The sequence below is a fragment of the Protopterus annectens genome, chromosome 2.part1 (assembly GCF_019279795.1).
Source record: "Protopterus annectens isolate FY-2018-M chromosome 2.part1, PAN1.0, whole genome shotgun sequence".
NCBI classification, from domain to species: Eukaryota; Metazoa; Chordata; order Ceratodontiformes; family Protopteridae; genus Protopterus; species Protopterus annectens.
In genome coordinates this window covers 1,735,306,749-1,735,321,244 of record NC_056729.1, presented here as the reverse complement: position 1 = coordinate 1,735,321,244, position 14,496 = coordinate 1,735,306,749, and the positions used below count along the sequence as shown (strand labels likewise).

Sequence of the window (14,496 nt, the reverse complement as noted above, 5' to 3'; positions counted from 1 at the left end):
AGGACATGCACGGTTCTTTAATTAAACAGGGTGGCCTAATGGTTAAGGTGTTTGCCTTACAAACACAAGGTGCGGGGTTTTAGTCTCACAAAGGATAATTGGCTAGGCTTAAAATGGCTCACAAGGGCAGTTAGCTTAGTACTAACCTATCCATCCATTTTAGGAATAGATGATCATAAAGAAAAGTAAAAGAGAATAAAGTCTCAGGAATAAACAAATTAAGACATAAGATTTCTAAACTAATTTTCTTAGAACATAATTTAGTCAGGGAGAAAGGTTTTAATTACTGTGCAAAATATAAATATCATTTCCTCCTCATTGTGCTATACCTTAATAACCCCATACTGAAATAAGACAGCGATTCTAATATATGTGTCTCTTATACACCTTTATTGTTATTAAACTATTATAACATAGTTATTTTAATTGCATTAAATTGACTGTGATGAATTATTCTAACTTTAGTAAGCAGAGACAAGATGCGGTATTAATAATAATAATAATAATAATAATAATAATAATAATAATAATAATAGTAGTAACAATAACAATAATAATAATAACAATAATAATAATTATAATAATAATAACAACAATAATTATTATAATAATAATTATAATAATGATAATAACAACAATAATAATTATTATAATAATAATTATAATAATGATAATAATAACAGCAATAATAACAATAATAACAATAATAATAATAATAATAATAATAATAATAATAATAATAATAATAATAGTAGAAAGGCAAAATCAACCGAATTCCAAAAGAGTACTTACACTGAGAGCAGGTCTTTTAGAATATGTCTAAACCAAGAACCGTCACCAACCTTAAGGTAAAAACCAGTAAAGCCTCCAATTCAACAAAAAACACGTTTATTGAGCGCTTTTGTCAGCAACCATCAGCTGACTTCTTCAGAATACAAAGACAAATGAATATCAGGTATTTATACAACCCAAAATCATGGGACTAAACCACTTGTTTGTTTTAAACCATATACACCAAATAATTTGAAACAAACCCACTTTCAAGCTGTTAGAAAAGGTTGGAATTATTTCTAATTCAGCTTTGTTCATAAAAATGCTATTTTCTTTTATCTCACTTTAATAACTGTTCTTCTTCCAAGTATCAACCTCAAGTTACTTTTAGAATATGACCCCCAGTGAAAGCCTGTTTATAAACAGGTCTTACACTGAAGTTAATCACTTACACTAACAGCAAGTCTTTTGTTATCAGGCTAAGCTTATGCTGAGAGCAACTCTTTTGAAATCTGTCCCATAATATTAAAATAATTTTAACATTAATTGGTTTAGTTGAACAGAATTATAAAGAATTGACGCACACAATGCTAGCTATAGGAAAGGTCTTTGATTTCTTAAACTATCAACATTTATTTAAATTGTTAGAAATGCAGTTTCCCAGAATCTTTCATTAAATAACTATTAGATAAATCCCTCAACCATGTGTTCAAACAAGGGTTTATCTATAACAAGTGATAAATATAAAGTTGAACAAAGAAGGTTGTCATGTTTTCTTCCATTTCTTCTTTACCAATAAGGCCATCAACACATTTCATAAGACAAAATACATTTATCAAAGGCTTTAGGATTATTATTTTCAAATGTAATAGGCCAGATTCCAGAAGAGTTGCTGTCAGTGTAATCTGCCTTGATTCTGAAAGACCTGTAAGTGAGTTACTCTGGTGTAAGGCCAAGCTATAAACAGGCTTAGAACTGGGACCAGATTCAGAATACCTTCTCAGCCTGTTCTCGGTGTAAGTGGTCACTTACACTCAGACCAAGTCTTTTGGAATCTGGCCCAGTATTATTTGCAATGATATTTTATTAACATTAACCAACCTTGAATCTTGAGAGGTAAGCATTTGACATATAGCATAAACAGTGTGCATAGTTTTGGAAATTGTTTTAGCTGGATTTAGAAATGCTTTCTCCACAGCCGCAGCCAAGCCAATGCTGTTTACAATGCATGTGTGATGAGCCCCAAGGCTTGTTATCTATGTCTGCAGCTACGGAGTAACAAGGAGCCCCTCCTCCCAGCTACAGAACATTCCTGTTCGCAGGTGATCATGGGAGAAAATCTTTGGGCTATACTGCTGTATGAGCTGCTATGGTAAACATGGTTCACACATGAACAGTGTTGGTAGTCTTAGTGAGTCAACATGCACTGATGTGAAAACTAAGTTGCAATGTAGTGCTTTAACTTAATGCAATATTTATGCAGAGAATTGTACAATGAATAGGAAAATGTCATAGATGGCTAAGGATAGAGTGTAGAGATTTCCCTATAGCAATGGAAAGCAAAGAGATTGAAGATTTTAGTGAGCTACACACAAGAGCAGAGCTGCAAAACATAATGATAAAGATGGTATGACAATACTGGAATGTGCGTTCATAGGATTATAGGTTGGTACTAGGCTATCAGCCCTAGGGCCTATACAAGGCTAGCCATAACAATTCCCTGGCTATTTCTTCCCACACTATTTACTTTTGGTATGTACTTACCCAGGCACACCCAACAATTGGAACCTCCACAAAGATTTCTCATTAAAAGAATACAGGGCATAAGTGACATGTCCTACACAGACTGCCTCAAAGTTCTATCCCTGCATTCTGTCTCATATAGGCTGTTGAGGGGAGATCTATGCCTGGCATACAAGGCACTGTCAGACCCCACCCTGATGGACCTGCATATCTGCAAAGTAAACAGCACCACAATTATCCATTCTAAAATCTTAAACTTTGCCTGTGCTATAAATAAGACCTACTGGAGAGACAGGTATGTATCCCAGAGACTACCCCTTCTCTGGAACAGACTCCCCATCCATGTGAAGCAGTGTTCCTTCTTAACTCAACTCAGTTGTCACTTGGACTATTAGATGGGGAACAGAAAATTCATCTTTGGTTTGGCACCTATGTCACTAATGGACACAGGCAACCTGTAAATGTTTCATCTCTTACTTGTAAGCGTTTCATCTCCCAGGCCCCCGTTAACACTTTCAAGGGTATCAGAACTTGTCAGAGATTTGGGATGCATGGCTAGACTTTAAAAAACTGTTGCAGTTATTAGCCTAGTAAACACTGGTGTGGTGGCAATTCTGACAGGGTGTAACCCAGATGTGCTGGGTGAATCTGTTGGTGGTGGTCTTACTGCTGCCAACTGTGGGGGAATGACAGGCCTTACCAGTTGGAAAAGTGCAGGTTATTCTGCTACTGCATATAACAGGAAAATAAGTAGAGAAAAACAAAACACAGGAAAACAAATAAAGAGAAACAAAACACAGGAAAACAAATAGAGAGAAACAAAACACAGGAAAACAAATAGAAACAAAATGCAGGAAAACAAATAGAGAGAAACAAAACACAGGAAAATAAACAGAGAGAAACAAAACACAGGAAAACAAATAGAAAACACAGGAAAACAAATAGAGAGAAACAAAAGCATAAACAAAATAAATGTATTTAAGAGAAAGGATAGTGACAGAGAGGGTGGAGGAGGAGGAATCTAAACACAATCCATAACTGAATTGTAAACTAAGCTGATACTGATACAGTTAATACACTTTGAATTGTCCTACTTAAAAAGGAATTTATCAACCTAGATAAAGCTAGATAAACCATATGGGGGAGTCAAAAGGCATCTTCACATGCTGTCTGACATAATACAATATTAATAACAGGAGCTGTTTATCAACACAGTGTGGCCAGTGCTTTAGTTTATGTTTTGATTGTAATAAAAGTAGATATGTACTTAATAAATGCTGCCTACACAATACATACAGTATGTCCATCAGAGATGATAGACCAGGACAGATACTTCTATTGTGCATTGTGAAAGTCCCAGCAAGTGCTTGTTATGCATGTGACATATCTGGACTGTGTAAAGCATTTCTGATATTACTGGAACAACAAATAAGATAGTTGGAGCCAAACTCATTGCAATTTGGACTGGCTTCTATACTGATAAGAACAACAACAAGGTCAATACTGGCAAAGGATCAGGAATAAATAGCTTTTGAATTTTACAAAAAATAAAAACAGTAAATAGATTAAATGTTTTCATATGTTCATAGGTGTATAGTAGGCTAATGGCTACTAGGGCTGTTATAAGCCTAGCCGTACAACTCAAATGCAACTCAAAACTTTGATTTATACAGGGGTGATTTATTGAAAGCCTCTGAACTTCAGAGACATGGGCGCCAGACCAGGGTTACATTTCTGATTACCCATCCATTGGTCCAAGTTCTGGTTAATAGGGAGAGGGAGGAGCTCTGCTCACATGGATGGAGAGCCTGTTCCAGAGAACGGGAATTCTCTGAGAAAAGTATCTCTCCCTTCAGCATATCCTTTTTGTGCAACAAGCAAAATGTAGTTATTTTGAGCTAGCAATTCTGATAGCTGCTTGTTTTGTAGATGTGCAAAAGGTTCATCAATGCAGGGTACAGGGATGCCCTTGTGTGTCAGGCAAAGATCACCTGTCAGACATCTGTATGATACTGAGTAAAGAGACAGGGTGTTGATGCGATTAGCCTAGGACATTATGTTTACACCTTGTATTCTTTTTGTAAGGAATCTTTATGAACATTCCAGCTGCTGTATGTGTCTGGTCAGGTGCATACCAAAGGGGGGCATTACACTCTGTGATGGGTCTAATAAGGGTCGACGGCAGTGGTATAATGACCTCTCTGGACTTAGATGTCATGCCCTTGCTTATAAGCTGAGCAACATAGAACGATTTTCTTACTACTTTGGACACATGTTGGTTGAAGGCTAGGTTACTGTCTACATGAGTTACCAGATACCTGACTAATGAATCAACTTCTAGGGGGATTTTATTGATGATGTAGTTACCCAGGATGGTCAGCTTCCCCGAAGGTACTATAATGCATTTCTTCGTATTGAATTTTAATCTATGGCTTTGTCCGCAAGCATTTTTCTGTGTTAGACCTTCTTGAATGGTGTTCTCACCTTGGGGAGATTCAATGACTGCTCCCAATTTGAAATCATCTGTGAACTTGGTTAACCAGTGTCCTTCAGCATTGGCTTTGACATCCAAGAAGTAGATGCCAAAGAGGAGTGGGCCTAGCAAAGAGCCCTAGGGAACTCCACTGGTTACAGTCCTCTTTGTGGAAGTGGACTCACTGATTCTAACCTCCTGGGTCCTATCAGCGAGCCAGCTAGCTATCCAGAGTGTTACAAAGGGGTTTATTCCTATTTCAATAAGTTTATTGGGGTCTAAAAATGCCAAAATCGCAGAATGCCGACAACAAGAACACCAACACTGGAAGATCGACAACGGAGAAGACCGACAGATGAGAATACCGATGCTGAGAACATCGACATGTTAAGGTAAGTGTGAGTTAGGGATGGACGTTAGGGTCAGGGTGTGGGTAAGGTAAGTGTGTGATAGTGACGGACATTAGGGTAGGGTGCGGGTCAGATAAGTCTGTGATAGTGACAGAGTTCAGGTTTAGGGGCGGGTTAAGTGAGTTAGTGTTAAGATGAGGGTAAGTGTGCAATAATGACGGACTTGAGGGTTAGGGGCAGATTAAGTGAGTTAGGGTTAGGGAGCGGGTAAGGTAAGTGTGCGATAGTGACGGACCTTAGGGTTAGGGTTTGGGTTAAGGATAGTGCATAGATAGTTGTGTATGTAATGTTTAGTGTAGGTTTGTAAGGATTTTGGTGTGCTTGTGTTGTGTGTGTGTTTTTCGGGAAAGATATTTGTTTTGTTGATTGTCGGGATTTTGGTTTGTCGGGCATGTGAAGTTTTGTGTTTTTGAACTTTTTTTTTCATGTCGGTTATTTAGTTGTCTGTGTTTTGGTGTGTCAGTGTTATCAGGTAGACCCATTTATTGACAGTGCCTGAGAGGGATATTGTATTAAATGCTTTAGCCAGGACTAGGTAGGCAGTATACAGGGTTTTTCTCCTCATTCGTTGCCTTAGTGTGCTTTTCAAAAAAGTCCACCAGATTCTGTAAGCATAACATACTTCTGACAAAGCCAAAATGGATGGATTCAGTATCTGGATGTCCCCTATATCCTTTTTGATAATTTCCAAGATAATTCTTTCCATGATTTTGCAAATAAGACTAGTCAGACCAATGGGCCTGTAGCTTCCAGGATCTGTTGAAGATCCTCCCTTATGAAGAGGGATTATCACAGCAGTCCTCCAGTCTTGTGGCACAAAGCCTGTTTTGAGACTATAGTTAAATAATGACTCCAAGGGTTCTGATAAGTTGTATTTTAGACTGTTCAGGAGGCATCCTGGGATGTTATCAGGGCCCATTGAGACCATGTTCTTGGCTTTAATGAGTGCAGCCATTACATGCTCCCTAGTTATAGTTGGAGAGAGTTATGTCTGAGGGTATTTCTGGGAGATACTGGGGGGGTGACAAGGGGCTGAGATAGGGTAAAGTTGGAAGGAGAGAGGGGTTGACTTTATGGTTAACATCTTTACTTCACAGATATACTGTACAGGGTTTGATTCTGACATCTTATTGGCTAGGCTTTTAATAGTCTGTAGACTGATAGCTTAGTATTAACCTATGAACATATGAACTGAATTTGCCCACTAACAGGTACATCCTATCACCAGGTTTGGGGAATGTGGCACCATTAACTATAAGTTCAGCACATCACTGTGTTTCTGCCCTTGAGGTTTCTGACATAGTCAAAGAAGGCCTTATGGTTATTTTTCAACTGGGAGGCTGAAAGTTGGCTTTGCTTGACCTAATTAGGCCTCTTAGTTGCCTATTTAGTTTGATGAGATAATTTTACCTTTATGGGAATTACCTCTCTTGATTTTGCCATATTTTTTCCTTTTGTTGTATATCCTGTCTAATTTGAGATGCCACCAGGGTGATTTGTTTCTGTGGCTCATCCTGGGTTTACTTCTGGTAGGTATAGCAGTCTCTATGCAGCCATTGACATGGTTGTATAGTTTCTGACAGCTGTTCAGTATAGGCTGCTGTATTCTCAGGGTTTGGAGGAGGAGGACTGAATTTTGAGAATCCATCTCTTAATAAAAGGTAACTTGCCTTGGAATAGTACCTATTTGAGACCTTGAAGGATTCACAGTCTATAGAGAGGTAATTAAAGTCTCCCAAAAGTGGGATGTTAGGCTGGATGGTAAGTGCCTCCAGTAGGTGTAAGTATGCATTGTGACCTTCTTGGGACATGGAGAGTGACCTATAGCTGGCAAGGACATGGTATGGGATTTTGTCTATGATGATCTGCATGGACAGGAACTCAAACACTTCCTCCTATTTAAGCAACTTATAGAGGAACATTCTGTAAAATCAGGAATAGTTGACAACTATATTGATGTATATTGAGACACCTCCACCTTTAGCCTTGTCTGTGTAGCTATTGGCCTAAAAGTGTGGAAGGCACTGAAACCTTGGAGTACTGTCTGCCACTTTAAATCATGTCTCAGTAACTGTACAGATGTCTATATTCTCAGTGTGAGGATGGCTTAGAGGGAGTGTAGTTTTTTTATTTAGGTTTCTGGCATTGAGCAGTTCATTTGAGTTGATTTTGTTAGGTTTGTAGGTTTGTCAATTTAGCATTGCCTAAAAAGCAATATGGGGGTGGGTAAAGTTTTAGTCAGTATTATAAAGTCTAGAGGGAAATTTGCAGGCCATCCTTGACAAAGCAATGTGGTCTGTTAACCAAATCCTCTAAAGCTGACAAATATTGGATCCCCATAGAATGACACCAGAGAGACAGACAGTTGTTTAAGCCAATCATATTTTGCTCACATTGTGGCATAATCCTCAGTAATGGTAATGTGCTGCTCAATGCATTATGACATCATCCTATGTGATACATTGTATCATTGTATCATCCTTGGTGATGGTAATATGCTGCTCAATGCATTGTGACATCATCCCCAGGGATACATTGTATCATTGTGTCATTGTATCATTCTCAGTGATACATTGTATCACTGTATCCTCCTTGGTGATGGTAATATGCTGCTCAATGCATTGTGACATCATCCTCAGTGATACATTGCATCATCCTCGGTGATGGTAATATGCTGCTCAATGCACTGTGACATTATCCTCAGCGATACATTGTATCATTGTATCATTGTATCATGCTCAGTGATACATTGTATCATTGTATCATCCTTGGTGATGGTAATATGCTGCTCAATGCATTATGACATCATCCTCAGTGATGCAGTGTATCATTGTATCATTGTATCATCCTAGGTGATGATAATATGCTGCTCAATGCATTATGACATCATCCTCAGTGATACATTGTATCATTGCATCATCATCATCATCATCATCATCAGTGATACATTGTATCATTGTATCATTGCATCATTGTATCATCCTCGATGATGGTAATATGCTGCTCAATGCATTGTGACATTATCCTCAGTGATACATTGTATCATTGTATCATTGTATCATCCTCAGTGATAGTAATCCTGAGGCACATAGTCTGAAAGCTCTGTAATGCCTTTCTTAATATGGTCCAGGGAGGGACAACTCAGGTCACTTACACCTACATGCACTATGATGCAAACATACTGGTGCCTGTGGAGTAAAGACTTGAGTCTGTGCATGATTTGTTGGATCCTACCTCCAGATAAGCAACTAATACTTATCTTCTCCTTGTTCAGCCTAGTTAGAGGGGGATCAGTATATCTTAAAATGGAGTCCCCAAGGCAAGAGTCCTGGGAAGTGTGTTTGCTTGGTTTACGGGCTTAGTGTTTGGGGCTCCACTGAAAGGACAGTATGTGTTGTGTTAGAGGTTTTTTCTGAGTGCCTTTGGGTTTTCTGAGGCATGGTTTTAACAAAGAGTGGATTAGGTGATCTTTGTTGCTTAGGAAGATTGCTTTTAAGTGCCTCAGCATTCATTAGTGTATGTGTGTGTTGTGTGCTATGTGAGGTTGGTGTTTTTTTTGTTTTTTTTGTGTGTGTGTGTGTGTGTGTGTGTGTGTGTGTGTGTGTGTGTGTGTGTGTGTGTGTGTGTGTGTGGTTTCAACAACCTGATGTGTTCTTTTATGTGAGAGTGTAGCCTCCAGTGTCATTGTGTAAGTACACCTCTCGCATTCTGTGTCTCCTTCTTTAAGGATTCATCGGTTGACAGTAAACTTGAGATAATTGTTACATTGTCTCAAGATGGCTATATCCACCATGCTGGGTATCCATACTGCCCAGCCCATTGATGGAGACTAATAAGGCTGCTTTATTGGGGACAGTTATGCTAAACAGTACTAAATTCCACTTCCAGATTTACACAATACTGAATTCTACTAAATTTATAGTTATTACCACTCACATCCAGATAGCTGCTGTAAAGTTGTCATCGTGCATCTTATGCTTTACAGGGTACAATTTTATGGAGTTTTTACAGCATAAGTTTTCTTTCTCGGTGTTTGCTACCCATGCAAATGCACAGAAAGTACAGTAGCCCAGAAACAAACAGAACAGAAGATTAACTATAAGTCCTTCTGTGTATGTCCCAACTTAGATAGACCAAGAAGACACCTCCTGCCACAAGATGAATAAACCCAGTCCTCTCAATGCAAAAATACAGTAGAAGAGACACACAAATGCAATGCTTACATAAACCAATTAAACAGCTAGCAGGAAATCCCTTGCTAAAGGTGATTTTGAGACAGTCTTACAGCTGTAACAGTGAGAGGAAGAGCAGGTTTTTACAAAAATACAGTGAAGTGCACACATAAAACAAGAAACAGCAGTGATCACTCAAAATAACCTAAGCAAGTGTAATTTCATAGGATCATAGGAGGTTACTAGGCTAATGGCCCAGGGGCCAAAAAGCAATCAAAGTTGCTTACCTTTTCCTGGATGGCTGTACATACAAGTACAATACCTCTGGAATGTAAGCTAGTACTCCAAGCTTTGCTTAGGGTTAGTAAAACGAGCAGGAAACCGTATGTAGTAAAAGAGCTTTACTCAAGATCAATACTGGTTTGCTGGGTGGGCAGTCAGTTTCATGGACCAATGGAAAACAACGTGTGGGAAAATTACTTTAATAGTTTATACAACAGATAAGAGCAATGAAACAGGGAAGGGAGGGATTTTGGAAATCAGATTACCATAAGGGGTGAGGGCCAGAGACACAGTCTTATAAAACAGCAGCAAAAGGGTCGGAGGGTTGGGAAAAATTTTCAAGGGGAGCAAGCAGTCTAGGTAGAGAGGCATCCAATCAAATAAAGCCAATACTGGTGCTCTTTCAGAAACTTTACCCTAATGTATTAGTGGGGGATGGGACAGACATAATGCAACTTTAAGCAGGTAAATAATAAGGAAAATACCAAAACAGTGAAGCACAAACTTGAGCAGAGTCAATTCTCTCACTGTTGAACCTCTATTACAGTTTAGAGCACCATACTATGCAGACATTTAGTAGTATCACTGGGTTTGAAAAAATACGGTAATAAATGATTACGGTTCAAAATCTGGGAGTAGTACATAGTCCTGTTAGAAGGTTTTCCCCTATTATGCAATTAGGCTTCATTAGAATCTAAAATTACATCACACAAAACATTTAGCTAATCATACAAATATGTTTTTAGTACTTAATGGAATATACACTGGTTATATTTAAGGTGGGGTAAGTTTTTGATATGTATTCATTACTGATATGTTGTTCGTGGAAATGTTTATTTATGTCTTACTCTTGCCTTAGGGGGTTTAAAGTGTTTCAATGATTTTTAAATGATTGTAATAATGTTTTTCAAGCATTTTTATAACTAATAATATATTAAGACCAGATATTTGTGCTGTTAATTTGATTTACTCAATATGGACTGCTACTTATTTTATTACAATGCTACTTTAAGAAATGGTTTATTTATAGAAGAAAAGGATTCCATCTGGGTCCTTTAAATATTGGTGGGGAAAGTGATGTAATTTTATATTCTGATGAAGCTCATAACAGGTGAAAATACTTAATCTGTTTTACTGTTTTTATTTTTTGTAAAAATAAGAAAAAGTTATTCATTTTTGATATATTGCTGTTCTGGAGCTTGTTGTTGTTATGAATAAAATAGTTGTCCATAAAATCAGAGCATTATTTGGGGCTGGGTGGGGAGAGAGAACATTAAACACACAAATATATTAACAATGTCAGAGTAGACAAGCATAACTTACTAATGCTCTAGTCTATCCATACAGGAAGTTGCATTAAACTGCACATTGTAGGGGCACAGATGGTACTGTAGTATAAATATTATACATAATTATTTTAATGAGTACAACTGTTACTATTAAAACACAGACTTTTTTCTTATGACAGCATCACTACTCATCTCGTAGGTGCTCTAGCCTGCTCCTGTGCATGTGTCTGTTCCTTTTGATCTGTGCAGGGGCTGGAGGTATAAAAAGGGCATAATAAAAAATTAGATGTTGGCAGGCAGTGATGACCCACGGTGGTGGTGCTGCGGTAGCGTTGTTGCCTCACAGTAAGACGCTGTCTGGTTCAATTCTCAGCTAGAGCATCTTCTGCGTGGAGACATACGTGAATGGGCATACCTTCGTTGAAGGTTGTGCATCAGGCCTGGCAAGCCGGTATGTAAAAATCAACTGTCAATTATTAGCAGACTGGAGTTCCGATGTGGTGACCCCTAACCGGGAAAAGCCGAAAGACACAAACAAAGATGTTGGCAGGCAGTGGCAGGGTACAACTTCATCCTCCCATCGGTGAAGGAGGCCAAGCTTGCATCGACTCGTATTGCTGTAGTGGTGATGGCTCTTTTCCTCCATACATAGAATGCTAGTAACAAGAGTGACAGACTTGGTCAAGCTATTCTCAGCTTCAGCCTTATACTGTGGCCTAGTATAGCCCTCCTGCAGGAGCTTCTTGCTGTGATTATTACGGAGTATGCCCAGAAAAAAAGCATGTAAAAGGAATCATGTAGTACTTCTCCCTGAGTTTATAAGATGTATCTGACACGCAAACTGAGCGATTCAGAAACAATAATGAGATGGCCTGAATTTCCATACTCATCATGCCCAGACAGGCTAATGTACACAGTAGCAGGCAGACAGCCTTTTCATATTAATGACAAAGTTTTAAACAACTTGTAGGCAGGGTTGGCGGTTCAATCACTGCACTTGCTGCTGCTGACAGCTCTGTTCCTCAATTATGCAAATGATAACTGTGCCCTGCAGTTTGTATATTGTTGGTTTGCCTACAGGCATGCAAAGGTGGGCATTGCTATTCCACACACAGATATTATTTTTACACACACACACACACACACACACACACACACACACACACACACACACACACACACACACACACACACACACACACACACACATATTTACATGCTATCACTAGATGAGCCATGCAAATATTGAAGTGCTTAAAGCTGATGCATTTACATCAACAAAAACATATTCACACTACTGTGCATGCTGAGATGCTAATCCTTGGAACATGCAAAATAAAATAGAGTGTTTTTTCTTGTAGTATATCCCCCTGCTAACTAAATATATTAACTCCAAGATCAGAATATCCCCGGGAAAGGGCATATCTCCCTACCTAACATCTATTGACCATTTGTATATGTCAACCAATGTATGCTGACAATACAGAGGTTAATTTAAATAAAACTGATCTGTGCTGGGCAGCCCATATACATAACATATAGATATATGCATATATATCAATGCCTATTTATTTATATAGGTCCAGTTATAAAATATATATATATATATATATATATATATATATATATATATATATATATATATATATATATATAGATAGAGAGATTCATAGGTTCATAGGCTGGTACTAGGCTATTGGACCTATGGCCTATACAAGCCTAGTCATAACAATTCCCTGTTTATATATATATATATATATATATATATATGGATTCCTATTACAAGAACGAAAGTTCACTACCTCAAAGTTGTGATAGGAAGCCTCACTTCTGCAAAAGTTCACTTTAATGAAAGTGAACTTTCGTGTAAGTGCACTTCACCGAAAGCACCGCAGCACAGTGGAGAACATAAAAAACAAGCTATGTCCTCCACTATGGTGCAATAGTCATGGACCTTAGGGTTAGGGCAAGGGTTAGGGTAAGGGGATAGTTAGTAAAGCTATCCCCTTACCCTAACCCATGCCCTAACCCTAAGGTTCGTGTCTATCGCACCATAGTGGAAGACATTGCTGTGTCCTTCACTGCGCTGCAGTGATCACGGACCTTAGGGTTAGGGCATGGGTCATGGTAAGGGGATAGCCCTATGGGCTATCCCCTTACTATGACCCGTGCCCTAACCCTAAGGTCTGTTAGTACTGCACGGAAGTTCAGTACAACACCCATTCATTGTACTGAACTTTGCGTAAGTGCACTTTCGATTAAGTGCACTTTCGCTGCAGTGAGCATTCCATGCACTATTTTGAATTAGTGAAAATTCAATCTAGTGTATGGAACCCATATATATATATATATATATATATATATCCATATATGGGTCTACTTTGACCCATCAAATTTACATTTATTCGAATTTCACTTACCTGAGTCCACTTCTTGAATCTTCATTACTCCAAAAGCACAGACTGCCAAAATCCTTGTGAAAGGAACCACGTGGTCACCACTTGTAAATACTTAAATGGACCAAAACTAAACCCACCAAAGTGGGGGGCTTTGACCCCCATACCACCTCTACTTAAATATATCAACTCTGAGATTACACTATGTTGAAGAAAGGGCAAAGTTCACCATAGTGGCCAAATGGTTCCTTTCACAAGGAAAGGATTTCAGCAGTCTGCGCTTTCAGAGTAATGAAGATCTGAAGAAGTGGACATGTTTTAGTGAAATTCAAATAAATGTAAATTCGATGGGTCAAAGTAGACCCACATATATACAAATAATGACAGGTATTTCTATTTCAGACGTCACATATATTTGATCAGCATGCCTTTACAAGGAAAACAAAGGAGCCATACAAAACCCACATGAACAGAAAGCAAACTCATCCAAACAGTAACAAAGGAAATGGGTCAAGCCTAAGACTAAGGGTTTAAGAGCATCATTAACTAGCGCACCACAATGCTACAGATAGATGCCGAACATACATGCATCACGATAGTAAATAGTGAGTACTGGGGTCTACTACAGATTTTTGCAAGCTAGTAGCTTGCAACACACCTACTTGTTGCCACTTGCTCTAAACATCAAGTGCCCAAACTCCCACTAACCCAGTCTCCCATTTATACATAACCCTCACAACAACCAGCCCTATAAAAGTATATATCCTTACCAGAACCTAAACTTTAACCCTAAAACTCCTACTAAGTTCCCAGCCCAAGTCCTTGATACGTTATGTTAAACCTCCGCTCCCACTCAACTTAAATTCCCTGATCACTCCCTAATCTTAAAACTCACCTTGTGTTCCCTACACTTAAACCTCCCTTATTGCTCCCTAACCTTAAAACTCTCTCTCCACTCCT

At 38.5% G+C, this 14,496-nt stretch overlaps 1 protein-coding gene across 1 annotated transcript in view; it reads right to left on the bottom strand.

Annotated features, from left to right (window-relative positions):
- LOC122795020 (taste receptor type 1 member 1-like) overlaps positions 1-4,919 on the bottom strand; it is a 92,579-nt gene extending 87,660 nt beyond the window's left edge. Inside the window, 1 exon segment of the mRNA XM_044063603.1 lies at positions 4,882-4,919. Coding sequence (XP_043919538.1) covers positions 4,882-4,919 — 38 coding nt within the window.
- Positions 4,920-14,496: the final 9,577 nt, after the last annotated feature.